This window comes from Vitis vinifera, chromosome 17, assembly GCF_030704535.1.
Source record: "Vitis vinifera cultivar Pinot Noir 40024 chromosome 17, ASM3070453v1".
Classification (NCBI taxonomy): Eukaryota; Viridiplantae; Streptophyta; class Magnoliopsida; order Vitales; family Vitaceae; genus Vitis; species Vitis vinifera.
Genome location: NC_081821.1, coordinates 9,836,619 through 9,863,906, shown reverse-complemented (window position 1 = coordinate 9,863,906; position 27,288 = coordinate 9,836,619). Strand labels below are relative to the sequence as shown.

The 27,288-nt window shown below is 37.0% G+C and overlaps 1 protein-coding gene across 8 annotated transcripts in view; it reads right to left on the bottom strand.

The window, feature by feature from the left end:
- The window catches only part of LOC100250198 (serine/threonine-protein kinase ATM), a 152,617-nt gene that overhangs the window by 94,370 nt on the left and 30,959 nt on the right, over positions 1-27,288 (bottom strand). For all 8 annotated transcript variants that reach the window (XR_788009.3, XR_788010.3, XM_010664879.3 and 5 more), the window contains 9 exons: positions 25,361-25,516; positions 25,178-25,267; positions 24,895-25,082; positions 22,338-22,950; positions 22,170-22,241; positions 21,840-22,004; positions 10,977-11,102; positions 10,460-10,587; positions 1,294-1,450 (listed from right to left, as the gene is read on the bottom strand). Coding sequence is in view for 6 of the 8 variants with exons in the window: in XM_010664879.3 (XP_010663181.1) it covers positions 1,294-1,450; positions 10,460-10,587; positions 10,977-11,102; positions 21,840-22,004; positions 22,170-22,241; positions 22,338-22,950; positions 24,895-25,082; positions 25,178-25,267; positions 25,361-25,516 (1,695 nt within the window). In the remaining 2 variants the exon portion in view is untranslated. The remainder of the gene's footprint in view (positions 1-1,293; positions 1,451-10,459; positions 10,588-10,976; positions 11,103-21,839; positions 22,005-22,169; positions 22,242-22,337; positions 22,951-24,894; positions 25,083-25,177; positions 25,268-25,360; positions 25,517-27,288) is intronic.

Below are 27,288 nucleotides of genomic sequence, written 5' to 3'. Positions count from 1 at the left end.
ATTTCTTCTTTATAAAAGAGTGGTCCAACTCGGTACTACTCTTTTTCATATGGGTGACCACTCCAAATCTTCTAACCTCCGAGACTCCATGGGAACTCATATATAGCTTTTCAAAAAATGCAATATCTCCTCTGAAATACTTTCAATGTTATCTAGAAATGTTTCATCTTCATTCTCCAAGACCTTGATGTACTACCTATTACGCCTACCATTAGCCACCCGGTGGAAAAACTTTAAATTACAACCCTATTCTTTTACACATCTCACCTTGGCTTTTTGCCTTCAGCACACCTCTTCCCTTAACAACAATTCCTCGAACTCCCTCTTCCTCAAGGCCCTTAATATTGAAAGCTCAGTAGATGGATTCTCTTCCTTTTCAATAGCATCAATCCTAGCAATATTAGTAAAGATATTCTTCTTCCTCTCCTTTAGCTCTCCAAAAGACACCTTTTTTCCATTTTGTCGGTTTTAATTTAACAAATTGTAGCTTCTTCACAAACATATGCCCTTCCTACCCTTCGCTCTAAAAATCCCTCCATCAAATATTAAATGTTTCCTTGAAATCTAGGTGAAGCATCCACATATTCTCAAATCTAGAAGGAATTGATTGGTGTCTAAACCAATCAAGCAACGATTCAAGGTTAATTTAGGAAGAATTTCTGGGTGACTTTAAGGAAATCTTTGTTCCCACTCATTTGAATATAAAAAACTATCCAAGCTCTTGCATATAGGGGAATCTTGCATATTTGACCAAGTAAAAGAAGCATTCCCTAGAGGTAGATCAATTAAATCACTCTCTCCTACAAATCCATCAAAATCCCCCATACTAGGTGTCAATCTAGAGCCACCTAGCTTTTCTATTGTCGGGTTTGTTTTATGGGCTTAGGGAAGCTACCAACCTTGAGTTGCTCCGGGTTCTTCACATGGATGACTACATTTTACCATATTAAATTAGGAAATGGGACCTGTGGGACTTGCTCACCTACTACACAAGATTATAAACCTTTTTCTTCCTTTTTGATTGTGTCATTTACTTAGAGATTTGCTACCTTAGAAGTAGACAATTTGGTGTAAAAGGTAGGGCTTATATCTTATGAGTTTTAAGGGACATTTTTATCCACCTAGATAATTCATATTGTTTTACAGTGGTTCAGTTTCAACCCATCAAGCATTCATTTTTCTTTTGTTTAGTAAGGCTTTTGTTGTTTCTAATATCTGAAGAACATATTTTCTAACAAAATCTTTTATTAACTTGCCAATAATACAAAGGAAAAATAAAAATAAAACAAGTACCTCCAACTCCATTTTCTCACTGTACATTGCAAGATGCATTAGAGTAATAATAATAGTCTCCATTGTCGAATGAGGCTGAGGGCCAGCATCTAGGACCTCCTTTGCTGTAACAAGTTTTCCTTTCAAGGACATAACCAATTTAATGCCAAAGTTTGAGCTGGAAGAACATAGAAAGAAAAATAAAAGGTTACTACTCAAAAAACACTTCCTGGTAAAGCTAAATTTGAATTCATAACAATGCAAGACTCATATCCACAACGATGGAAAGCAATGTACAAAGAAATTAACTTTATCACAAAGCAATATAAGATAAAATACCAAGTAGGAAGAAGGCTATAGCGTGCAAAAGGCCCGTTAACTATTTCTACCTTCTCCATTTCATCCTCCCAACTCCAATAATATATATATATAAGCTTCTTTGAGAAATAAGTTGCATTTTTGTGTTTCCAACATAATTCAAGAGAAGATCATTGTCATTATGCTCGGCAATTCAACTTTAGAAAGGGGAACCCAAACCTTATAAAATTCCATGAACATATATACATGATCTCATATTCTAGTAAAATTTCATAATTTAATTACATGTCCATCTCATCCAAAATCCAACTGACTAGAAGTTTCACATCATTGAATAATAAGATTTGTTGTTTTAGTTTATAACTTTAAGAAACTCGAAAAAATCACTCCACTTCTATAGTGACAATAGTTTGATCAACTCAAAGCCCACTATCCTTCATACAAGCTTTTTACATATTTAAAGAGAATATTAATTTTTCAGCGAAGCAACTCTAATAAATGATTTTGCAGAGTGAAAAGAATACTAGATAATTGTAGATGTGATAATCACATGGATCATACATATCATGTCAGAAGCTTTGCATTAACATGAAAAAAAGATTAATGAAAACAAATGGGCATGCCAAGGAACACGAGGGTTTGTGCTTACTTGGATCCAATTCTACAATGGTAATCATGTCACTCTCTCATTTTTCAGAAAAATTCTCATTAGATAAAGCCCAAATATGGTTACATCATCTTCGTCTAGGGCATCCATCCTTTCTTTTGCTCACAAAAATGTTTTCTTTATTATTCAATAAGTTGGATGTTAATCGATATCATTGTGAGATTTGACAGTTAGCTAAACATCATTGTGCTTCATTTCCTTTAAGTAATACAAAATCAATATTCCCTTTCTTGTTAATTCATACTAATGTTTGGGCCTCTTGAATCTCAAGTCTTTCTAGAGCAATGTGGTTTTGTGTCCTTTATTGATGACTGTACTAAGGTGAATTGGTTATACCTCATAAAAAACAAATCAGATGTTAGCTCTTTGTTTCCTATCTTTCACAAAATGGTTAACAAATAGTTCAGAGTTACAATAAAAGTCATTGGATCTAATAATGGGGAAAAATACTTTAATCAAGTGTTTTCTCCTTTTCTTGAAAAAGAAGGGATTATACATCAATCTTCATGTACTAATTCCCCAAAACAAAATGGTATGGCTGAACGGAAAAACAAGCATCTAATAGAAATCACCCAAGCCTTAATTTTTTAGAAAATATACCTAAATCATATTAGGGAGAAGTTGTCCTAATTGCAGCTCATTTGATTACTTGACTACCCTCAAAAGTGCTTGAAAATAAAACTCCATTGGAGACACTCACATTTTTTCCCACATTTAAATCTCTCCCGTAAACATCCTCCCAAAGTCTTTGGTTGTATGCTGTTTGTCCATGTATATCCCCTAAATCACAGCAAAATCAAGGGGAGTTAATGTGACTATCATGCAACTGTAGGTTTACTGTAAGTGGAAACAATTTCGATCTTATCAAATGCAAGCTCAAAAGTTTGAATCCAAGCATGGTTATGAACACAAAAACTCAACTAATTTTGTTTCCAATGTCATTTCTCCTGCTTCAAATTTGTTGCTCTTACTAGAAACTCATGATCAATTTGTTCAAAACGAAGATCCAAAAGTGTTTCATAATCTCCATTTACAAATTGCCTTTAGGAAAGCTACCAGAAAATTCACTTAACACCCAATTTCCAATTTCATTTCATTTGAAAACTTATTCCTGTCACATAGAACCTTCCTTATCCAATTAACTCCTAGTGAAATTCCTCAAATAGTTCAAGAAGTAGTTACAGGCAAAAATTGGAGGAAATTCATGAAAGAAATGATGTTAGCTCTTAAGAAAAAACCAAACTTAGGAAATATTAAATTACCAAAAGGAAAAAAAACTAGTTAGATGTAAACGGGTGTTCACAATCAAATATAGAATTGACGGCACATTGAAGAGATATAAGGCTAGGCTAGTGGTTAATGGGTATACGCAAGCTTATGGGATGGACTACCAGGATCATTTGCCTCAGTAGCAAAGATGAGTACCATTCATATATTACTATCTTTGGCAACTAACTTTGGTTAGTCTTTACAACAACTTGATGTTAAGAATGCATTCTTGTATGGTGATTTGGAAGAAATGTATATGGAAACACCACCGAGTTTCAATAGAGACTTCAAAAGCAACAATATGTGCAGACTAAGAAAAGGGCTTTATGGCCTTATACAATCTCCCTAAGCATGATTTGGAAGATTTGCAAAAACCATGAATTGACATGGAGTTTCGACAAAGTCAAGGAAATCATAGTCACGAACTTAGGCAACTCACCCGCTTGAAGTCAGCCTTCCCCTCGTACTTAGCTAGCCAAGCTAAGTTAGGCACACAATTTGGAAGCTAAGAGAACCCTAGGCAATGCTTAATGAATGGAAGCTTTATTGCTCTCAAATGATACTTTACAAGTGCTTAGGAAGCTCACTTGCTTGGTTAGGAAGTGATTTGGGTGATTTTGGGTGGTGCCTTCGCCAGATAAGGCTTTTACCTATTTATAGGCACCTTAGGAAGTCTTTCAAACCTTGGAGGGTTCTTTACAAATAAAGAATAATCTAGAAGCTCTTACACTAGCCTATGTACAAGGCTATGTACAAGATGACTTTGGAAGACTCTAGAACACCCCACACTATTCCAATACTCTCCTAGCCAAGTGTAGAGATGTGTGGACATCTCTAGCTCTCTCTAGAAGCTTCCATACTCTTCCACTTCGTAGCTAAGTGTAGATGTCTCCAGGGGTCTCTAGAAGCTTCCTATCTTTTATATAATCCCATGGGGAGGGTCATTTGAAGCATCTTGTGACACTCTCCCCCACCCATGCCGTCAACATCCCAGTCGTTGCCTCTTCTTGAAACCTCTCTATGTGTTTCCAAAATCTTCACAAGGCATCCACATGTTCCCAGTTTGCCTGCCTCTTAAGCAGTCCTTTCCATCGAATTAGATATTTTATCACATGAGGGACCCCTTGTCTCCTGGTGACCTGTTTAGCCAAGATATTTTTTGACTCCTTCTCCCGTTAGGCCTCGGATGGATGCAAACACCTACGCTTTCGATGCTTGGAGTGTTGTTTCCTCTTGCCCATCGAGTTCACATTTCCATCGGTGACCTTGTCCATGTGTGTGTGGGCTACCTCAACTCGCTCCTCTTTTACCTCATTTACTTACACCCTTGATAGTAAAAAGGTCTTAGGTGTACTAGGCTTTGGGTTGACTTGGAGGGCACCTAGTAGCTGCATCGAGCCCATGCGTGTTTCGTCTTCCTGTTCCTTCTCCTCTATCATGGCACTGAGCGCCTTCTTCTTTGGACAATCTCATGCCTAATGTGAACCGTCACACAAAAAGCATTTGATTTTAAACATAAACTCCTTCCTTTCTGTCTTACTCTTTCCTTCCCAGACGTTAGGTGTCTTACCTGATCCTATTCAAAGAGTATTATGGTCCTTTGAAACTTTGTCTCCCCCACTTGTGGCGTGGCTATCCTCCGAGGACTCAACCTTGGAGGAGTCTCCCCTCTTGTAATACGTTGAAGACTCTACTACTATCATAGCAGTGGCTAAGTCTTGAACACCTCGACGCCTTAATTCCTGCTCGGCCCACCCTTGCAGGTTATCCATGAAGTTGAATAGAAACTCTTCCTCAATCATATTAGGAATCTCAAGCATTGGCGAAGAGAACTCCTTGACATAGTCATGAATCGAGCCTATGTGTTTGAGACGCCTCATGTTTTTCCTAGCTAGGTAGGCCACGTCCTTGGGGTAGAACTACCTTTTGATCTCTCTCTTAAAGTCCTCCCATGTCTCTGTGGTGCAAAGGCCCTTCTCCATATCAGCAAACCTCTGACGCCACCATAGAGTAGCAGTGTCAGTAAGGTAGAGGGTTGCAATCCTTACCTCAACTGCCTCAACAGTCAGTGTGATAGCCTCGAAGTATCGCTCCATATGCCATAAGAAGTTGTCCAACTCCTTAGCATCACGCTTGCCACTAAACCCCTGTGGCTTTGGCTCCTCCACCCTAGATGCCTCCTATGTGGCCATGACCCATGCCGACACAATGGCCTTGTAAATGGCCAACTCCTACCTAACCTCCTGGTCTTAAGACTCTATTCGAGTGGCTAAGGCCTACATCCTTGACTCCATGCTAATAAGCACGCCCATGACCTTCTCTTGGAAGGACACAAACTCCTCGTGCGACATTGGCTGAACCTGTGAGACTAGCATCCCCTCATGATGGTCTTAGATTTGTTCCCTAAGATCCTCCATACCCTTCTTCATGCCTTGCTCGACCAATTCCAACCCCTTCCGAGTGTCCGCCATGGCTAGCTCCACCTTGGCTAGCCTTGCCTCCATGTTTGCAACAGCATCACGAGACTTAACCTTCCTACCCCTGCCCCATGCAGTAGGCTCAGTCTCCCTTCCACAGCTTTGCTCACTAGCGCCCTCAACGTTGGACCCCGACATGCTTCCTTCACAATAGTCGCATCACAACCGTGCTTTGATACCAATTGTCACAGACTTAGGCCTTTCCTAAGCTCACGTATGACACTTAGGCAACTCACCCGCTTGAAGTTACTAATTCAGCCTTCCCCTCGTACTTGGTTAGCCAAGCTAAGTTAGGCACACGATTTGGAAACTAAGAGAACCCTAAGCAATGCTTAATGAATGGAAGTTTTATTGCTCTCAAATGATACTTTACAAGTGCTTAGGAAGCTCACTTTCTTGGTTAGGAAGTGATTTGGGTGGTTTTGGGTGGTGCCTTCGCCAAATGAGGCCTTTACCTATTTATAGGCACCTTAGGAAGTCTCTAGAACCTTGGAGGGTTCCATACAAATCAAGAATAATCTAGAAGCTCTTACACGAGTCTATGTACAAGGCTATGTACAAGATGACTTTGGAAGACTTTAGAACACCCCACACTATTCCAATGCTCTCCTAGCCAAGTGTAGAGATGTGTGGACATCTCTAGCCCTCTCTAGAAGCTTCCATACTCTTCCACTTTGTAGCTAAGCGTAGATGTCTCCAAGGGTATCTAGAAGCTTCCTACCTCCTATATAAGCCCATGGGGAGGGTCATTTGAAGCATCTTGTGACAATACGCTCTTCATCAAATGCTCACATACCATTCTCATTGTTTATGTTAATGGTATAATTGTGAATGGAGATGACTATGAGGAAATAGAAAGACTCAAGAAGAAACTAGCAAAAGAGTTCGAGATAAAAAAAAACATAGAAAAACTCAAGTACTTTTTAGGGATTGAAGTGGCCCAATCAAAGAAGGGTATTTTTATCTATCAGAAAAAATACATTTTGGATCTTCTCAAGGAGAGAGATATGGTTGGTTGTGAGCCTACTAATGAACAAAATCATAAGCTAAGGGAAGCTCGAGAAGATGCGGTAGTAGAATGTGGAATGTATTAATGGCTAGTTTGGAAGTTAATCTACTTGTTAAACACAAGGCAAGATATAGCCTATGCTTTCAAAGTCGGAAAACAATTCATGCATTCTCCCATGGAAGTTCATCAAGAGGCGCTATGCAAGTTTCTACTTTACTTCAAATCTACTCTAAGAAAGGGAATTTTCTTTAAGAAAAATGAAAAGCTAAACCTAGCTAAGTACACCAATGCGGATGGGGTGAGATTAGTGATGGATCAATGCTCTACCTCTGGTTACTATACACTCTTAGGTGGCAAATCAATAACATGGAGAACTAAAAAGTAATCTATGGTGGCTCAATAAAGTGCAAAAGCAATGTTCAGAGTTATGGCACAGGAGATATGCGAGCTATTATGGATAAAGATTGTCCTTGATGATCTAGGAATCAAGTAGGAGAGAACAATAAAGTTAGGTTGTGACAACAAATCAAGAATCACTATAGTTGACAATTCAGTACTGCATAACCAAACAAAACATGTAGAAGTAGATTGACGCTTAATCAAGGAAAAACTCGATAGTAGTCTAATCTACACATTCTATGTTTCAACAGAAGGGCAGCTTGTAGATGTGTTGACTAAAGAATTTGCTAGTCACCAGTTTCAAATAATCACATAAAAGCTAGGAATGAATAACATCTATTCTTTAGCTTGAGGGGGAGTGCTAGCAAAAACGTAGGAATCTGATAGTGATCCTAGTCAATGAAATAATTTTGTATTTATTTCTTTCTTTTGTTTATTTAGTAGAACCCGATTTATGGAAGAGATTAAGAATGATAAGTGGTAGGTGAATCCAATCCCTGATTTTTGGGAGAGATTGTAGGTGAATCTAATCCCTAATTACATATAAATACGATGTACATATTGTATTCTAATACAATTCAAGTAGAACAAAACTTGTTTCAATACACATGGAAGCAGCCACTTGGATATTTAGATACTCAAATTAAACTCCTACTAGTTGTATATTGTTCCAAAAAAACTAGGAAGATGACATTTGAGGTTTATGCAAATGTTGATTGGGAAGGATCAGCCACTGATAGAAGGTCAACATCCAACTGTTGTACTTTCTTAGGAGGGAATTTGGTATCTTGGAGGAGTAACAAAAAGCTTGTGGTTGCTAAGTCAAGTGTTGAAGCAGAATTTCATGCCTTGGTGCATGAACTATGTGAGCCTCTCCGGATAAGAATTATTCTTAGTGATCTTAGAATAAGTTAAGGAGGTCCTATGAGACCTACTATGACAACAAGTCCACTATCAGTACTGCTCACAATCCAATTTAACATAACCGAACTAAGCAAGTTGAAGTTGATTGTCATTTCATCAAGGAGAAACTAGATAGTAGGCTAGTATGCACTTCTCATATATCTTAAAAACAACAATTGACCAACATACCAACCAATGGACTTGGAGCTCAACTATTCCAATCCTATCACAAACAAGTTGGGAATAAAAAAATACTCATCAGCTTGAAGGGGAGTGTTGGAGAATTGGTGCAGTAATTGTTAGATTATACAACCTAAATAGGCTATGATTTTATGGGAATTTTGTTCCTTTTCTATACAATCAACTTAATTTACTTCCTTATTTATTTCTGACAATTAGGGATTAATTAAGTAATTGATTGATTTCCAATAATTAGTGGTCAATTTATGGAGTAATTTCGAATCTAGAATAGAGTAATTTCCTTTTCCTTTTCCCATTGTAAAACATCATAAATAGATTGTAAATACACCTAATGAATACACACATATTATTTATAAATCATTCTATGTTTAGCATAGAAAAACTACGTGGTCCAGATTAACACCTAATAAGAGGGATTTTGATGGATTTATAAGAGAGAGTGAGTTAACCAATCCCCCTCTAAGAAATGCTTCTTTTGGTTAAATATGTAAAATTGAGACTGAATAGAACCTATAAAAAAAAAAAAAAATTAAGACTGGATGGATGAGCAAAGATTTCCTCAAAGTCTCTAAGAAGTTCTTCCTATGTTGACACCTAATTGTTGCCATATTGTTTTAAACACCAATCCAATTCCTTTTAGATTTGAAAATATGTGGTTGCTCCACCCAGATTTAAAGGAAAGATTTAGTATTTGGTGTAGAGATTTTCAAAGCTAAGGGTGGGAAGGTGGGAAGGTCATAGGTTTATAAAGAACTAAAAGAATGGAAAAAGGTGTTTTTCGAAGAGTTAAAGGAGAGGAAAAAGAACATCCTTAATAAGATTGTTAGCATTGATGCTATTAAGCGGGAAGGGAATCTATCTCCTGAGCTTTCAGCGCTGAGAGCCTTGAGAAAGGGGGAGCTAAAGGAATTGTTGTTAAGGGAAGAGATGCATTGGAGGCAAAAAGTTTAGGTGAGATCGGTAAATGAAGGGGATTATAAAGTTTTTCCATAGGGTGGCTAATGGTAGCCATAATAGGAAATTCATCACCTTGGAGAATTAAAAAAGGGGCACTTCTGGATAATGTTGAAAGTATTTTAAAGGAAAATTATTTGGCTAATGGTACACAAAAAGATAAACACCAATTAAGAAGATTCTACAAAGCCCTTAGTCCTAATGTTTGCTTTTTGTGTATGGAGAGTGGAGAAACAGTGGAGAAACATTGGATCATCTTTTCTTACATTGTTTGTTGGCTCTGGGGTTATGGCATAGACTGTTCAAATTAGCTATAACTTGGATTGGGTTCCTCCTATGAGTATTTGTTTTCTTATAAATATTAGAGCAATGAATTGGTTTTCTTATAATCACATGTGATCCTTTACTGATGCATAGGTCTAACTTACATTTTTTTTTTAGGCTCAAACATACTTTTTGACCAGTTCATTGTATTTTAGGGAGGATTCTTCATCCTTCTTCTGTAATTCTTTATCCATATTAAATACATCATTTGTTTCTCATCAAATAAATAAATTAATCATTCTATGTTTTATTAACACTTTTGGGAGACAAGACTAACAAGTAAGGTTGTTGATAAGTCAAAAACATCAAGGTTTTTTATTTTCTTTTGAAACCTTAGAGGAGGTTCTGGTGATTTACACAAATTTGTTAAATACCATATCACACATTTTAATAATTAATTTAAGTTCACAAGTTGTGAATGCCTACAAGTAAAAGCAACACCTAGCAAGGTGTAAGGCAACTGGCCTAGGGTTCTGCATGAAGTAAACACATTCAGAAAGCAAATCTATTTAACAAGAGTTATCAACATCCAAATCAGGCCATAATACAAGGCACAGGAGAGACCGTTAGAGAAAGGAAAGAAAAGGGAAGCAAACCCCATTAAGTAGGAAATTTACCAAGGATATTAATGACAAAAACTATGAATATGAATTCTTAACAACCCACCAAATATCCTGGAAGAGCTCATCATGTCCGTCCCATGTTTGGAAAAGAACACCAATCCGTCTAGCCAGGAAGAACCTAACTCGATAATCCTGATCTCGGAGCATTGTAAGAAGCCTTTCAATCATTGTCTAGATGAAGTGCATCACAGAAACCAAGCAAAAAAAAAAGATTGAAAGGAACAAATCAATATCAATTCCTCCAATATTGAAACAAAAATAAACAAACATGAAAGGAAACAATACATTATCTCTTTGTATCCCAAATTTGCAAATTAGAGCCAAAATAGAATATGACCATGACTAACAATGATATACAGGCCCAGACAACTGAGACACAAAGCGTACACACACACACTAACACACATATTTTTGTACTAATGCATATATAAAGAATAGAATTAGGTGAAGGATCAATCAACTTCCAAAGGTGCATGTGTCAAATGACTACGAGAAGAAATCTTTCTGAGATCCAAAAAAAAAAAAAGGAAATATCTTTCTGAGGTTAGAAAAATAATCACCTGACCAATTTGAGGATTAAGCAAAATAAAATCATAGATGCAATCGACCAGCTTAATGCGCCCAAACCAATCAAGAAAATCGAATTCAGCAACTCTGTTCACCAAATCTCCAAGGGAAATCAAGCACTGAAAATCAAAATTAAGTAGTTAATTCATAAATAACTACATAACGTGATATTTATCACAAAATCCATGGAAAGAATCCTTGGGATAGAATATCACTTTTGATATTTAATAAAATGTCATTATGATTATCACCAAATAATAACAATACATTTTTGCAGATCTACTAAAGCATATTAAAAAGATAGCATATGGTGTGTGTGTGTGTGTGTGTGTGTGTGTGTGTGTGTGTGTGTGTGTAATCACTTCTCTTGCAGGTTTCATAGTTGCTAGACAGACAGATGCCATCAATTTACTGTTGGTAAGGGATTTAGTGATAGTTTTATCATAGGTGAATAGCAGTCATAAAAGATCTTGAAAATATAAGCAATGGATGCTCAGAACTGTGGACCTTGGTAAGGAAATGGGCTGTTTTGAAGCGAAGATCCACTAATACAAGAGAGGAGCCTCTTTTCTTGTTTATTTTCACACCTCCTCGAGATTCTTTTTCTTTTTTTTTTTTTTTTTTCCGATCAGAAACGAAGAAAAAATATTAATAGAAGAAAAGATACAAGAGAAAGAAGAGATACAAGAGAAGGAGAAGAAACCAAGAGAAGGATGAGAGGTCCTTCCCACAAAAACAAAAACTAAACAACAGAGAAAACACCCAACTATAGAAAACTAAAAACAAAGAAAAACTCCAACACACTCAAACTTTTGAATCGCAAACCGTAGTCCAATTGAGTTGTAAAACACTTAGAGGAACTCTTCTAAAAGCTGCAGTACAAGAGGCCCAAAGAGAGGAATAGAACATAATCAAGTCCCATAACATCTCTTCCGTTCTCCCCTTATCCTCAAAGATCCTATTGTTTCTCTCTTGCCACACCATCCATAACAAAGTAAGGCAAGCAATTTGCCAAAGTGTCTTACCTCTTAATGAGTTTCCCAAGCCTTTAAAAGCAATAAACAACATATCCTCAATACTCCTTGGAAAGACCCAAGCCAACCCTACTAGATTGAACAACTTGTGCCAAAGTCCAATGGTAACAGGACAATGAAGAAAAAGGTGGTCGATCGATTCTCCATTTCCTTTGCAAAGAATGCACCATTGAGGACAAAGGGATTTGTAGGGTCTTCTCAATTGCAACTTGTCATTGGTGTTTACCTTCCCATGTGCTACTAACCAAGCAAGGGCCTTAACCTATGAGGGGGCTTTTGAACTCCACAAAAACTTGGCCTGAAGGAACAAGATAGGATTTGAGACTTTTGACAAGGCCAAAAAAAAAGACCATGCTCTTGAATCTGCCAAAGAAGGAGAGAAAAGCACTGTACTAAGGGAGGACATTAATCTCTGAAGGAGATCAATTTCTGAATCAGTAAGATTGCGGCGAAAATTAAAATTCCAAAATAGTGGAAAGGAATTGCTAAGGACATTTGAGACAGTGAGGTTTTTCACAGAAATAACTCTATAATGACCAGCAAATTGAGAGCACAAAGTTTGGTTACCCCACCAAAGATCTTCCCAAAAACGAATTCTCATCCCCATTCCCCACCACTAGGCGGACAAAAGGGGAAAAATCCTGGAAAACTTTAGCAATAGCCTTCCAAGGACATCTGTGTGACCATCTAACCGCCATGTTGGCATTCCATCCATTAAAATATGTCCCATAAATACTCGCAATAACCTTATGCCAAAGACCACTCCTTTCTCTAGGGAACCTCCAAAGCCATTTTCCTAAGAGAGCAATATTTCTCAAAGAAGTCTTCCCAAAACCCAAACCTCCCAACTCCTTTGGTCTAGTAACAACATCCCATCTGATAAGATAATCTTTCTTCCCTTCCCCCGCCCCAAACCAAATAAAATCCCTTTGTTGCTTCTCAATCTTTGAGGCTATTGATACTGGGATTTTGAAGAGGGAGAGGAAGTAGCTAGGGATGTGAGACAGACTTGACTGAATTAAAGTAATCCTCCCTCCTAGAGACAAAAAGGCTTTTTTTCAACCATCCAACCTCCTCGAAATTCTCTCAACCACTGGATCCCAAAAGCCTATTGTCTTCAGGTTCCCTCCCAATGGAAGGCCTAAATAAGACAAAGGTCACTCTGACACTCTGCAATCAAAAACCGAGGCCAAACTAGACAACAACTCCTGCCTAGTATTAATACTTGAAATGGTGCTTTTTTCTAAGTTGATTTTTAAACCTGATACTTTCCCAAACACCAAAAGGATAATCTTGAGGTTTTGAAGATGTTCCAGAGAGGCTTTAAAGAAAAAGATAGTGTCATCTGCAAACTGTAGCAAAGACACTCTAGTCTTATCCCTCCCCACAAAGAAACCCTCAGTTAGCCCAGTTTCCTCTGCTTTGATCATCAACCTACTTAGAACATCTGTTACTAAAGTAAAAAGGAAATGAGAAAGGGGGTCTCCTTGTCTCAAACCTCTAGAGGCCTTAACCTAACCCTTTGCATTCCCATTAACTAGGATTGCAAAACTTGATGAAGACAAGCATCCCCTTATCCAAGATCTCCATTTCGGGCTAAACCCCTTCCTTTCTAGCACATGATCTAAAAAGCCCCAATCCATATGATCATAGGCCTTCTCAAAATCGATTTTGAAGACAACCCTTTCCTCTCCTGACCTTCTTTTCTCATCCACCACTTCAATGGCTATCAACACAGCATCCAAAATGTGTCTCCCTTCAACAAAGGCTCCTTGAGAGCCAGAGATTATTTCATGGAGGACTTTGCATAAACGCCCCGATAAGACCTTAGCAATTATTTTATATAAACTTATAACCAAGCTAATAGGTCTATAGTCTAAGATTTTAAAAGTTTAGCTTTTCTTAGGCACCATAGCAATGAAGGTTGCATTTGTACTTTGATTTATTATCCCATTGGTGTGGAACTCAAGAAACACCCTCATAAGATCCTCTTTGATCACATCCCAACACTCTTGATATACTGCAATAGTAAAATCATCAGGACTAGGGGTCTTTTCCTTATTCAATTAGAAAACTGCCATTCATACCTCCTCTTCAGAAAAAAACCTGTCCAGCCAAACCGCACTCTCTCTAGGAATAGGGACCCAATCTACTCCTTCAACCCTCCAAGAAGCACCTTCGGGTTTGGAATAGAGTTTCCCAAAGAAATTTACAATCTCCTCAAAGATAACCTCAATGTTGCTTAAAGTCACCCCCCTCTCAGAGATCAGAGACTTAATGAAACTTCCTACTTCGCCTTCCATTGGCCATTCTATGAAAGAACTTAGAATTGCAATCCCCTTCTTTAATCCACTTAACCCTAGATTTTTGTCTCCAATGAACCTCTTCCTTTAATAACAAATCCTCTAGCTCCCTTCTTCTTAAAGTCCTTTCTGATACCAAATCAAGATTCAAATTCTCTTCTTGTTCAATTAGATCAATCCTACATAAGTCCGAAAGAATGAGTTTTTTCCTCTCTCTTAAATCTCCAAAGGCCACTTTATTCCAGTCTTTCAACTTTGATTTAACAAACTTTAATTTCCTCATGAACTTGTGACCTTCCCAACCTTCAACCATACACTCTTGCCACCAATCACTAAACTTCTCCTTAAACTCAGGATGGAGCAACCACATATTCTCAAACCTGAAAGGAATTGGACCCCATTTTAAAGGATTAGTTTCCAAACAAATTGGGCTATTATCTGAGGTCCATCTAGGAAGCGCTTCTTGAAGACTTTGAGAGAAAAGGAATCCCACTCAAAAGAAAACAAAAACCTATCCAAGCTCTTGCAAATAGGAACAACCTGCATGTTTGACCAAGTAAAAGCCGCATTTCTTAGAGGGGGATCCAACAAACCACTCTCTCTTATAAACTTGTCAAAACACCTCATGTTGAATGTTAACCTAGAATCACCCAGTTTCTCAAAGATCCTCCTGATTACATTAAAATCCTCTTCTACACACCACATTGGGAAAGTCAGAGCGTACAGTTCTTGAAGCTACAACCAAAAGTCCTTCCTCCACAAAGGCTTATTCGGGCCATACACTGAAGTTAACTAAAAAGGCCCTTCCTCACTAGAGTTCAACTTCACAGTTACAGAGAAAGATCCTAATACCTTCTCTGTGCACTTGAACTTATTTGAATCCCACATAATCACAATCCCCCTTGAAGCCCCACAAGCAGGAAGCGCAGCCCACTCCATGCTTCTACCTTTCCAAACACTACTCATAAACCTCCTATCCCAAATTTCTCTCTTTGTTTCCTGAAGCATCACAACATCTGGATTTTGAGAACTTAAAAACCTTCTGACAGTCCTCCTTTTCTTCTTGGAACCTAATCCTCTTGTATTCCAACTTAAGATCTTCATGTAAACAAAAAACCCAGCACAAATTGCAACCAAACCTAAGCCTCTCCCTTGGTTCCACAATCATTTTTCCTCTTCCTTCTGAAATAGACCTTATCCGCAGAAAGAGTACTCTTGCTCTCTACTTCCGCACCTTTTCCACTATCTCTGACAATTCTAATCCTCAAACTCTCCAAAACCGACTGAACCTTAACCATCTTCCTAGGCATGAGGCCCTCAATCTGAAAACCTTCCAACGGGAGGGTGGGAGGTTCTGGCTCTGGGGACGAATCCTTGCCTGAGATGCAAAGCTCCTTTGGGCTACTAAGTGATTCCCTAAGGAAATGACAGTCTTTAAAATTTCGGTTAGAGTCTTCTACGGGAAACGCCACACCTTCAAAAAAGGGCACGCCAACACGATGACTAAGCTCAACACCGGGAGAATTCGAAAAGGGAACACCCTGAGAAGCAAAGTTGACTCCAGCGGAATCGGGAAAAAAAAAAACTAACACCGAAAAGGATGAACAGCAGAAATAGAGGAAACAGGAAGAGATTTTGGAGCAAAAGACCCAGCCAAAGGATGGCCCTGCTCAGAGGAAGCTAAGAAAGGAGGACACACCTTACTTACCAAACTGCAACGCGACATCCCTTTGTCTCCCTCTGTCTCCCCGATGAAATCTTGGGAAGTTTCTGAAACAGGAGAAAGAACGTCCTTATTGGAGACTGAACTGCCCTGGAAAATGGCTAGATTTGCTTCCGCTGAGCCACCCCCATCTAGGTTACATTTCGGTGCAAAAGGCGACACCTTTAGGCTCGGAGGCCAGCTTCTCGCTTTGCGCCTTGTAGAGAGTGAGGGGCTTTTAACTTTGACGACTCTTGAGAGTGAACAATCGACGTTACCTTCTTTGCGAAGGATCCTGAGCACTAGTGCTTTGAGGACAAAGGCGCTACAGGGCCTCCATTAGAGGATCCTGCTTCTGTTTCGAGACTGGACTAGCAGGAGGCCCAAAACTCTTCACCCCAAACTGGGCCCTAACAGATCGGGCTTTAAAATAGGCATCTGGCTTTGTTGGCTTGATAACGCTTCCCACCGCTGGGCTCCAAAGACTCCCTCCCCAAGCCAAATTTGAAATTGAAGATCGAGAACGAGAATGATGACGAGGCCTCCAGCTGTAGCACTCATTGTCCCTAGTAGTAGCACGTAGCCCCGCAGTGTTATTTGGCCTCTGAGAGATGCAACCTCCCGCTGACATCAACTCGTCCTTGCTGCGAGTTGACTCAGGCCTGAGAAGGTCGTCTCCTTCCACTTCTCCTATGACTGAAACTGCAACCGTAAATGACCAGGCCCCATCTTCCACCTCTAGCAGCGCAGGTAGCACAACATTTGGAAGCATCTCCACCCACAACTTTACCTTCGACTAGTCTATAAGCTTCAGAGATTCCTATGCCACCTTCGTTACCTTCCCCCACTTCTGCAAAATGTATCTCAACTGAACCTCGTCCCACAAATGAAAAGGAAGGCCTCTTAGTTCTAACCAACCCCTTCTAAATTTTCCAAATACAACAGTATTTTCTCTTGGCGACGATCTCCTCAAAACAACAGACCCTCCTCTCACTGTTAAACTCCCCTGATCTTGAAACCAATCAGCTTTCCTTGTAGAATCCACAAAAAAGCACCCCTTGTAAGCGAAAATAGGGGTTACAGACACCATTCCTTTCGTACCCATCATCCTCACAATAGTTTTTCCTACATAAAACCAATCTAATACTTTTCCTTTACTTTCACAAATTACAACTCTGGCCCATTTTCCAACTGGCAACAAAGTTTCGTTTCTAGGTCCTTCCTCTGCAACCACATCTGCATAGGATCTACCTCCTCTATAAATGCCCTTACTCACCTAAGAATCTTTAATCATCTCCTTCGAGACTCTTACAGCTTGATCAAACAAGTCTTGCACTGAAGAAATCGTCTTCCGAAGGGCTTCCCACCCATTGCCTTTAACACCCTCAGGAACAACTAGAACTAGAGGTTTCCTCTTTGTAACAATTTCTGTAATTTTCATAAATCTCCCTCTACTATTGAAACAAATCTCCATCAAATGAGTCCTAGTCTTGCCCCTAATCTTCCGAATAAAACCCTGGAAGCCTCCAACTCCACAGCTTTCTTCAAATGCTCCGACAACCAATCTAGCTCCTCCTCTCCAAAACCTATCGAAACAACAAAACCTCAACTTCTCTCTGTTATTGAGATCCAAGTTCCCCCATTGGAGCCTTCAAACTTTACCTGGAAAGCCTTTCTCTCCACTTCAAAAAACTTTGCCATTCCCTCATGTTATGTAGTGGTTGTCATTTGGGGATGTAGTGGTTGTCATTTGGGGAAGGATTTCTCATCCTTCTTTACATTTACTTAAACTATTGTAATAAAACGTTTGTTTCTGATAAAAAAAAAAAAATAGTAGTAGTAATAATAATAATAATGTCAACCTATTTTGAAGAACATCTTTAAGAAATTGACTTCAATCACACCTCCTTAAGCTTTTGATATCTTGTTTCCAAAGATGTGTGAAGCCAAAGGCCTTCTATTGCAAGGATTTTTGTTTCTCCTTTGCCTTTTGTAACTAGATAATTTTAAGAGAAATTTAAACATGTAGAATTTGGGTTCACAATATATATCATGCTCTTTAACATCCTCCCTCATGTGTGGCCCCACCCCCCACACATCGAGAGATACATAGGCCCATAAGCAAACAAAAAAAATTAGCCTCTTTTAGGCTTGCATTATAAATTAGGGAAATAAATATACAATGAGGATCAAACACAAGACCTCCTATCAAACAAGACTCTAATACCGTTGAACTACCAATTTGCCTAAAATTTTAAGCTTCTAGGATTGGGTTTACAATGCATATCATGTTCATTAATATCTTCTTTCTTCAATACTTAATAACATATCTCCTTTTTTTATTTTCAAAGAATTTCTTATCCTTTCTTTTATACATTCTCTTGCTTGTATTTATTACAATACAGGTATAATTTCCTATCAAGAAAAGAATCAACTAGGAATAAGATCTACCCTTGAGCTCTTTCCTTGTCTATGAAGCCAATCTCTTGTTGCCTTCTCTCTACAAATTTACCTAGCTTATGTTCCCATCTTCAAGAAGATATCTTAGACTTATGTTAATAACTATCATATATATGAAGACACAAAAAACCTTAACTAAGAAATGGCAATAGAAGAATCTTTTGGATTCCCCTACCCCTAATGCAAGCACTCATTCCCTTTCACTCTTCTTCTATGACACTTTCCATAACATCCCTAACCTTAACTTCAATAGCATAACCAATCCATGCAAGCAAATAGAACATGAAACAATGATATAATTGTGGGCCCTCTTGATCCCTCCAACATCTGATTGGTCCAAATTCCCTCAGTGCATCCATCAAAATTAGATTTTAATCTTGAAACTCCTACATCCAACTGGTTTGGATTCCTAAAATTAGATTTCAATCTCCTAAAGAAAGGCAAACCAAATACAAACAACTACTTAATGCCATCCTTAACTGTTTAGACAAGGAAAAAGAAAAGGATCCAATCACACATGATCACATTTAAAGGAACCCCCTTACACATGCTACTCACAGAAGCCAAAAAGGAAGAAAATAACATCCCCCTTCCATCTAGCTACCTTATCCCCTCTCTTGGAAAACTTGGTCATAATGTTGTGGAAAGCTTATGATCATGTACTCATCAAAGGACAAGAAGAAAAAGTAGAAAGGTTAACATGTTGATTGGAATTTCTTTAACATACTTTATGTTGAAAATGATTCAAGGTAAGGCTTCAATTGTAGAAAATACAAGAAGAAAAAGAAACATTAAATCATGTTGGTTAGAATTTCCTTCAAAGGCAAGATGTTCAAGGTGGATTAGAGGTTGTTTCTCTTCAATCAATTATGTTTCTCCTTAACTGTCAGTGGATGTTCTCACTCGGATACTTACAAAATGATGAGTTAGTTCTTTTGAAGGTTCCGGAGTAGGTAAAGATAGAAATTTAGCGTATGTTAGGTTCTATTCTCGGAAAATAGGTCTCAAAAACAAGCTCTTGAAAATATAAAAACAGAAAATTGGAAAATTTGTTCGGTTATACAAACTAGAAACAGTTCTTAAACAATACAATAAAATAAAATAAAAAATTGTTTGGTCACTTTCGAAAATTGTTCAATTGTAAAATACTTATGTTATTTGTTTTTAGTCAACAGTAACATCCAAAACTCCAATGCATAAATAGACAAGTTTAACCAATACTTTGCAAGATCACATTGAATAAGGTTTTCATTTGGAAGACCACATATATAAGACTAGGCATCAACTTAAAACTACACTAAAAAAAATTAAAACAAATCACTAAGTATTTAAATAAAAATCAAATAATAACGAAATTGTTTGTAAAAATAAATTTAAATTCACCTTTAATTATTTTACATTTAATTTCATTCCATTTATAATTACATACGAATATAAATTAAATGAAATAAATATATTAGTTGTAAAATAAGAAAAATGAAAAATCTGAACAAAAATTTCAAAATTGTAGCAAAATAATCATTCTTTGATTAGTCTATATGAGGATATGCTTTCACATAATACTTGAGCAATTAGAATAGATTCGTATACTATTCATCTGAGTTAAAAATAAAAAAGAAAAAGAAAAATCACCTCTTCAAGTGTTGATGGTATAAAACTTTTTTCCTCAAACTCTATCTTCCAATTATGATGAGAGACCAATAATACATAGAGAGTTGTTTATCTCGGATTAACCCCTATTATAATAAACATGATAAATTTATTCAGTCTATCATGTTTTTGTGTTTTCATTTAGTTTAGAGCATAATTCTTGAAAACAATAAAGAACATCAGTTTATTGTTCTTTTAAGGACATCTATTTTTTTAATTTTATTTTCTAAAAGTCGTTTTCTAAAAACAGAAAAAAAAAAAAAAAAAAAAACAAACAAACAAACAAACAAACTAACCTTTTCAAGTGTTTTCTGTTTTTCTTTTCTTTTTTTTTTCTTTTTTTTGGTGAACAAAAAACCAAATATGCCCTAGGTCTTTCCCTAGTTTTTTCTTGCCCAAGCTAAATCTTACATGGAAGTCTAAATTTCAATCTAAAGTCAAAACATTGACTTGGTAAATAGCTAATCAAAAGGTTAAAACCCATAACATGCTACAAATTATAAGACTTTGTAAAAGCACATGTTTTTATTCCTTCATTACCTTGTTAATTCTAAGATGAAGGCACAATTTGTTCAAAGCAGCAAGTATTTCTTGGGTTTTTCTTAGAAATATGGCAGATATGATGGTCATTTCCCTCCCAGGCCTCGAAAACAAATTCTGAAGAGTAGAGTGATTTGTCAGGGCCCATGCTTGCTACCACATGGGTGATTTAGGTGAAAGGCAATACAAGGATAATTGAGGATAGGAATAGGTCTTTAGTGTCAGTATCAGACGTAGATCATTTCCTCACTTATTTCTAGGACTCAACCTTAAAAAGTTCCAAGGTACTCCTTTGAGTATGATTTTGCGAGGTTGGACGCATGCCAGTGTTAACAAGAGAGAAGACTCAGCTACAGCAGTGGACTTAAATATCTTAGCTAGCTTGAAGGTTTGATTGAGGCAAAAACTTTAGGCCATAATAATTGTCAAATGGAGGGGGACTCAACAATGGTTCTTGCTAGTGTTTCTCTCAGGGAGAAGGGACCTTGAAGATTGGATGTAGTTCACAAAATTATGAACTTTCTGAGAGGTAAAGGTCAGCTAACCAGGCAGCAAATCAGTTGGCTACACATAGGTTTCTTCATTAAAGGTTTTGGCGGGGATATCAAAACTCCCTAATGTATTCAATTTTCAAGTGGCTTGTTGGGATTTGCTTAGGTCTCAGCTTCTCATTATTTTATAAGGCCTTTCACTTGTACCTTTTTTTTTTTTTTTTTTTTTTACAATTTGAAGAATAATTTTTCCTTCCTAGCGTTACAATTTTTTTTTTCCTTTTTTTATCAAATAAGAAAATAAAAAATAAGACCGAGCCAAATTTAGTGACCTTTCTATTTTGAGGTCATGAGATGGGGTCATCTACCCCACCCCAATTTGTTGGGCATCTCTAATGAGCATTTCCTCTGCCGCCTAGCTGAGGCTAGTTTTCTACTCTATGGTTTTGTCTTTTTTGAGATTATATTATTATTTTTCCCATGTTTCCTTTTTAAGGAGTCTTGTGCCTCCCAATTGAATATAATTTTGATCTTCTACGTCCTCTGCCCTTTTAGAGGGGGTGAAAAAAAGTCCCCTTATTAAACTAAAAAGAATCAAATTGCATTATTGCAGATGTTATCTTCATATAGCTTGTATTATTCCCATATATAATAAGACAACAAATCCTGTAAATACCTGTTCAGATTCTCTTCTGCTCATTGACATACCAACATATTTATCCTTTCCAGCTGTGCCCATGGATAATAGAGTCCCCAGAAAAGCACGGATAGCAGCTAGTATAGCATAACATGGGAGCTTAAGGTTCACTCGCATGTCAATCATGTTATTCATTGAAATGACCTGCAATAACAGGAACAAACATAAAACTGTTAAAATAATCAAACATGCATATAGATATCCAAGAAAAAAGTACAACAGCTTGTAGTCGCTTAATATTCTCAATAATGAGAACACAGAAATTTTCTGAAGAAATTTATGCAACTACTGTACAGTTTATGATAGTACCATGTCTGTAAGTCTTGTCGAAGAGGACCAGTGCGAATGCTGACAAAGACTAAATAAAATATTTTCACACACCTAATCAAGAAAAGAATATTTAATGAACAAAAAGATACAATTGATAATCTATAAATTTCAGAATATCTAACAGATGTAAACAATCTCATAATATACCTTTGAATGAGTTTCTTTTTTCATGAGGTCAAATAAGATTTCCCATGTTACAGCTGGTAAAACTGGGAAAAAACTTGAAATTAATGATATCATGTCCAACTTCCACTTCCCTGTGGAAAAAGAAATGCCAGAAGCAATTGTCCCACTGACAGCTATGATATCCACATTTTTAGAATCCTCACTAACGTCCAATTCCATGTCCATAATCCTAACTTCACTGCCATCGACTGGGCATGGATTTTGGACAGGAATGTCAGAAGCAGATAAGTCTGGAGGGACTATCTCAGACTGAAGATTCCTTATGCAATCAGAACACTTCCCATATAAATTAGCCAAAATCTTTAAAAGCCTCTCAATGGTCTGAATTATTGTACTATAGAGTGCATCATCAAGAGCAATTTGATCTCCCCATTTGATGAAAAGAGGAGAGCAAACCAAGCTTCTAAAGGAAGCTATCACCAGATCCCATCCATCAAAAATGGAGTTACGGGCCAAACAGCCATGCTCCCCAATATGATTGTGGCTTTCTTGGACAATAGAAGCAGCACGATCCAGAAATTTTACCACACATTTGCCCAATTTGATGATGAACAAGGAAAGCTCTTCTCTCAGCCTGAAAGAACACAGAGCATATAAACAAGACAAAAGTGCATGCCAGAAATATGAGAAATAGAAATGGGAATGCTAGGGTGTAAATCTATGGATAATCCCATCAAGCCAAATCACAAGTTGGGAGAATCATGTGATGATTCCATAGTTGACAAAGGAAGATATCAACAGCTTGTGAGAAGACTGATTTATTTATCCCATTCACAGCTAGATATTGCCTATGCTGTCAGTGTAGTGAGTTGATTCATACATGCACCATGCAAAAGGCACTTAGAAACAGTGTGTAGAATCCTTAAATATTTAAAGGCTTCACCATGGAAAGGTATTCTCTTTCAGAATAAAGGGAAAATGGAAGTATAAGCCAATATAGATGCTAGTTGGCTAAGGCTATTTCTCACTAAAGAACCACTGGGGCCTACTATACAGTTCTTGGTGCAAATCTTGTTACATGAAGCAAAGAGCAATTGATGGTGGCAAGATCCAGTGCAAGGGCGGAATTCAGACCCATGGCTCATGGGATTTGTGAGTTAGAATAGCTGAAAATTCATCTTTCAGATTTGGGGATACACTTGGAAGGTCTTTTTTTTTCCTTTTGATAGGTAAAATTTTAACATTGAATTGTACACTTGGAAGATCTTATGAAGTTATATAAATCAGCCATGAGTATTGTTTATAATCCTATCCATCGTGATCACACCAAGTAAGTAGAAATTGATCGCCATTTTATAAAAGAAATTTTAGAAATTGAAAACAATTTCATTTTTGATGTAACATCAAGAAATCAATTTGCAGATATTCTAACCAAAGGTCTTCCTCACACATCTTTTCAATCTATTCTAAGCAAGCTGGGAATGGAGAACATATTTGCACCGACTTGAGGGGGACTGTTAAAGATTTTGTCAACTCTTCCTTTATGGGGATTTCCTCTTCTGATTGTGGCAGATTTGACTTTATCCTTTTCAATTACTGTCTTTTCCTCATTATGTTTTATCTTTCGAAATTGTGTAAATAGTTGACCCTAGAATTATGTATATGCTATTGGGTGGTTTCCTAAATTGGGCGTAGTCTTTTTTCATTTTTTTCATGTAAATGTATTATTCAAATTTAGTGAAATACGATTCACCACAGTAATATTAGCCACCAATATATGTTGAGTTTATTTAAGCTAAATCCCAACAACCTGCCTCATTGAGAGCCTTACTTGGACTTGCACATGGACACAATAAATAAGTGAAATAAATATTGGTAAGGTTCAAAAACTTGAGGCCCTATAAACCAAGACTCTAATACTATGTTAAACTATCAATTTGATCCAAAAGCTTAAATTGTTAGGTAAGGGCCAACTATGTATATCATGCCCACATACTTGTGCAAAAGCCCTAACAGGTAGTACAAACAAGACATGGAAAAGCACCACATACCACTCATAATACATCCACAATGAGTTTATACTCCAAAGAAAATAGAAGTTCAATGCACAATAACAAGATAAAAGTGTCATAGAGTAGTAAGAAAATAGAACGAATGGAATACAAAGAAAGGTGAGTCATCTTTCAAAAACCAAAATATATTTATATATATATACACAAAAGCATTCTTAGTAAATACCATCAACCATTTTGGTGCAGCCAAATAATATTTTGAGGCATTTAGCTAATTCTCTAGCAGCTTAAGATGTTAGAATATGGGCACTAAATAGATGGGGAATAAACAGTAAGAGAGACTCAAACTCAAAACCTCCAGTTAGCCATAACTTTGAGATCATGACAAGCTACCAACTTTCCTAAAAGCTTAAATTGTTAGGATATAAGTTCACAATGTACATTAGGCTAACAAGTAGCATAAAATTGGAAGAGAAAACTTTACTCAGCAATAAAGCTAAGATAGATCATATTTTAAAAACAAGCTTTTCAGTGTAATCAAATGCAAGCGCAACAAAGAAACAAACCTTGTTAAAAATGCACTGTATATGAAATTAGATAACAGAGCACACATAAAAAACACATCAGACAAAAGCATCTTCCCAGAATCCTTTTCCCCTACAGTTGCAAGAATGAAGGTTTCCATTTCATTCAGTAGTGGATCTCTTAACTGTCGGGGAAGACGTACATTCTGATGACACTGGGGTTGGGAAACCTAGAAATGATCAAAGATCAACCAATAATTAGAAATCAAGAAAAACCAAAATAGAAGAGTACTTTTTGGAAAAGAAAAAAAAAAAAATCTAGCACCTTAACACTAGAGCTCAGATCAATTTCTGCAAGGACTTCCACAGAACATTCAAAAACTTCATGCAGGCTCTCACGCTCATATTCTCCTGTCTATCTCAACAAAATTTCAGTTTGTCAGAGAAAGTCATGTAGTATGAGGTGAAGATTTAGATGTTCACCATGAAAGATCAAGTAAACACAAACCTTAAGCCAGTCCTCTATTCTGTCTGGAACACCTAAAAAAGAGTGCGAAATGAGAAGTCCTTTGTAACAATCTGTGAAAGGAACACAACCAGTACAAAGAGCATAAACAGTTGCCGGCAACAAGACAACCATACGCTCATTCAATATGAAAGACTCCTACAAGAGAAAGTAGCAGTTACTAATGTATAATATCACAATGTTTAAAAAATCTAACCAATGAGTCCAAAAGCACAGCACATCATGCTGCAGGGGTGACACTCAAAAAAGTAAATGAATAATAAAAAATAAAAATAAAAATAAAAAGCACCTCCTTGAAAGGAACAGCAGAACACACCATTCAATTGCCAAAACACATATTCAGAGAGTATGACCATGCAAATCCCTGAAATATATATATATATATATGATAATTCCCAAAATCTTCATGAGCATACATTGGAATTAACAGTGCACAAAACTATGCATTTGGCTCAAAGAATAACAGTGAGATGTTGAAATTCCCATAGTTCTTTAGGGGTACATATGCATGCAAACTCTAGTAAATTAGAGACTAAAGCAGCAATTGATTCATAAAGAAAATAAGCCTCCACCAAGCAGTTGTTCCTTTCTAAACCCATCCAATGGCTGCTAAAAGATCTACTACTACATTTACTCTAAAACAGATGCAAAATTTGCATTTGACACACTACTAAATGAAGTCTGATCTAGTCAGCCCATCAAAAGTCAACATATTCTTCCTCAGCTGTCCATGAAAACCTCTCCTACTACCATTTGTCTTTTATTTCCTAATTAGTAATGATATTTAGTTTGACCTCACCATCATATACGCATCCATCGACATGTTATACCTCTGGTTCATGGGGAATGAAGAGCATGCATAGACAAGACCCTGGGAGTATCTCAGTACAGAGTGTCTTTGAACCTGATAGCAAACCAAAACCAAAACCCAATGGGATGTAGTAACCTTGTGATGTGCTTACATTCCTACTTCAAATAGCTCGAGTTCAAGTTTCGCAAAAGGCTTACGGTCCAGCTAGATGTTATCTTTGTAGACATGTAAGGACTCAAAGAAGGCTTGAAGGGTTATAGTACACATAGGGTAAGTATATTCAAAAGAAGAAGACTATAGCATGTCACTATGAAAAACATTCCAAGTATCAGAACCAACAAGACAAAATAAAAAAGGGCAAAAACAAAAGATACTTCAATTTCATAATTGTGTCACAACTTCATATTATAGCTAAATAGGCTGACTTTCTAAATATTGGAATTAAGAAAACAAAAAACGAAATATAACATTCTTCAACTTCACATTTGTGTTACAATTTCAGATTATAGCTCCATAGGCTCTAATAGGAAGTTCAAGTTCCAGTAAAGGCAATAAAACAAGTACATGAACATTTAAGAATCAGACCTTCGATAAGAAATTGGAAACACAAAAATTGTTCCTTTCTTGTTTTCTAAACAAATGTCATCAATAAAGTATTTAGTATCACATCATCCATTACTACCACTATCTACATCGTTCAGACCCTGAAAGCTATTATTGTGCATCCTTCACAGTCCTAAGTCCTACCATATTTCCTCTATGGTGTTCAAGGCACACAACCAACTAAGACAGACTTTACCCAGATTATAGATGATGCATAGTTTATGCTATGCGGCGCTTTGCCTTTTGCTAATATATGTGTTTACTTATCAAAAATAAAAATAGATGATGCATAGTCTGTAATACGCTGTAGATAACACCATCACCAACATATATAGCACAAATGGAAGAAATATATACATTTACCATCAAAGAAAAATTGTTGCAAAGAAAATATGCAATCATTAAGGATAAAGCATTTAACCCTCAAGTTTGCCTAGTAAACACATTTTGAACACAAAGAGAGAGAAACAGAGAATTTTTTTATTTTTTTTTTATT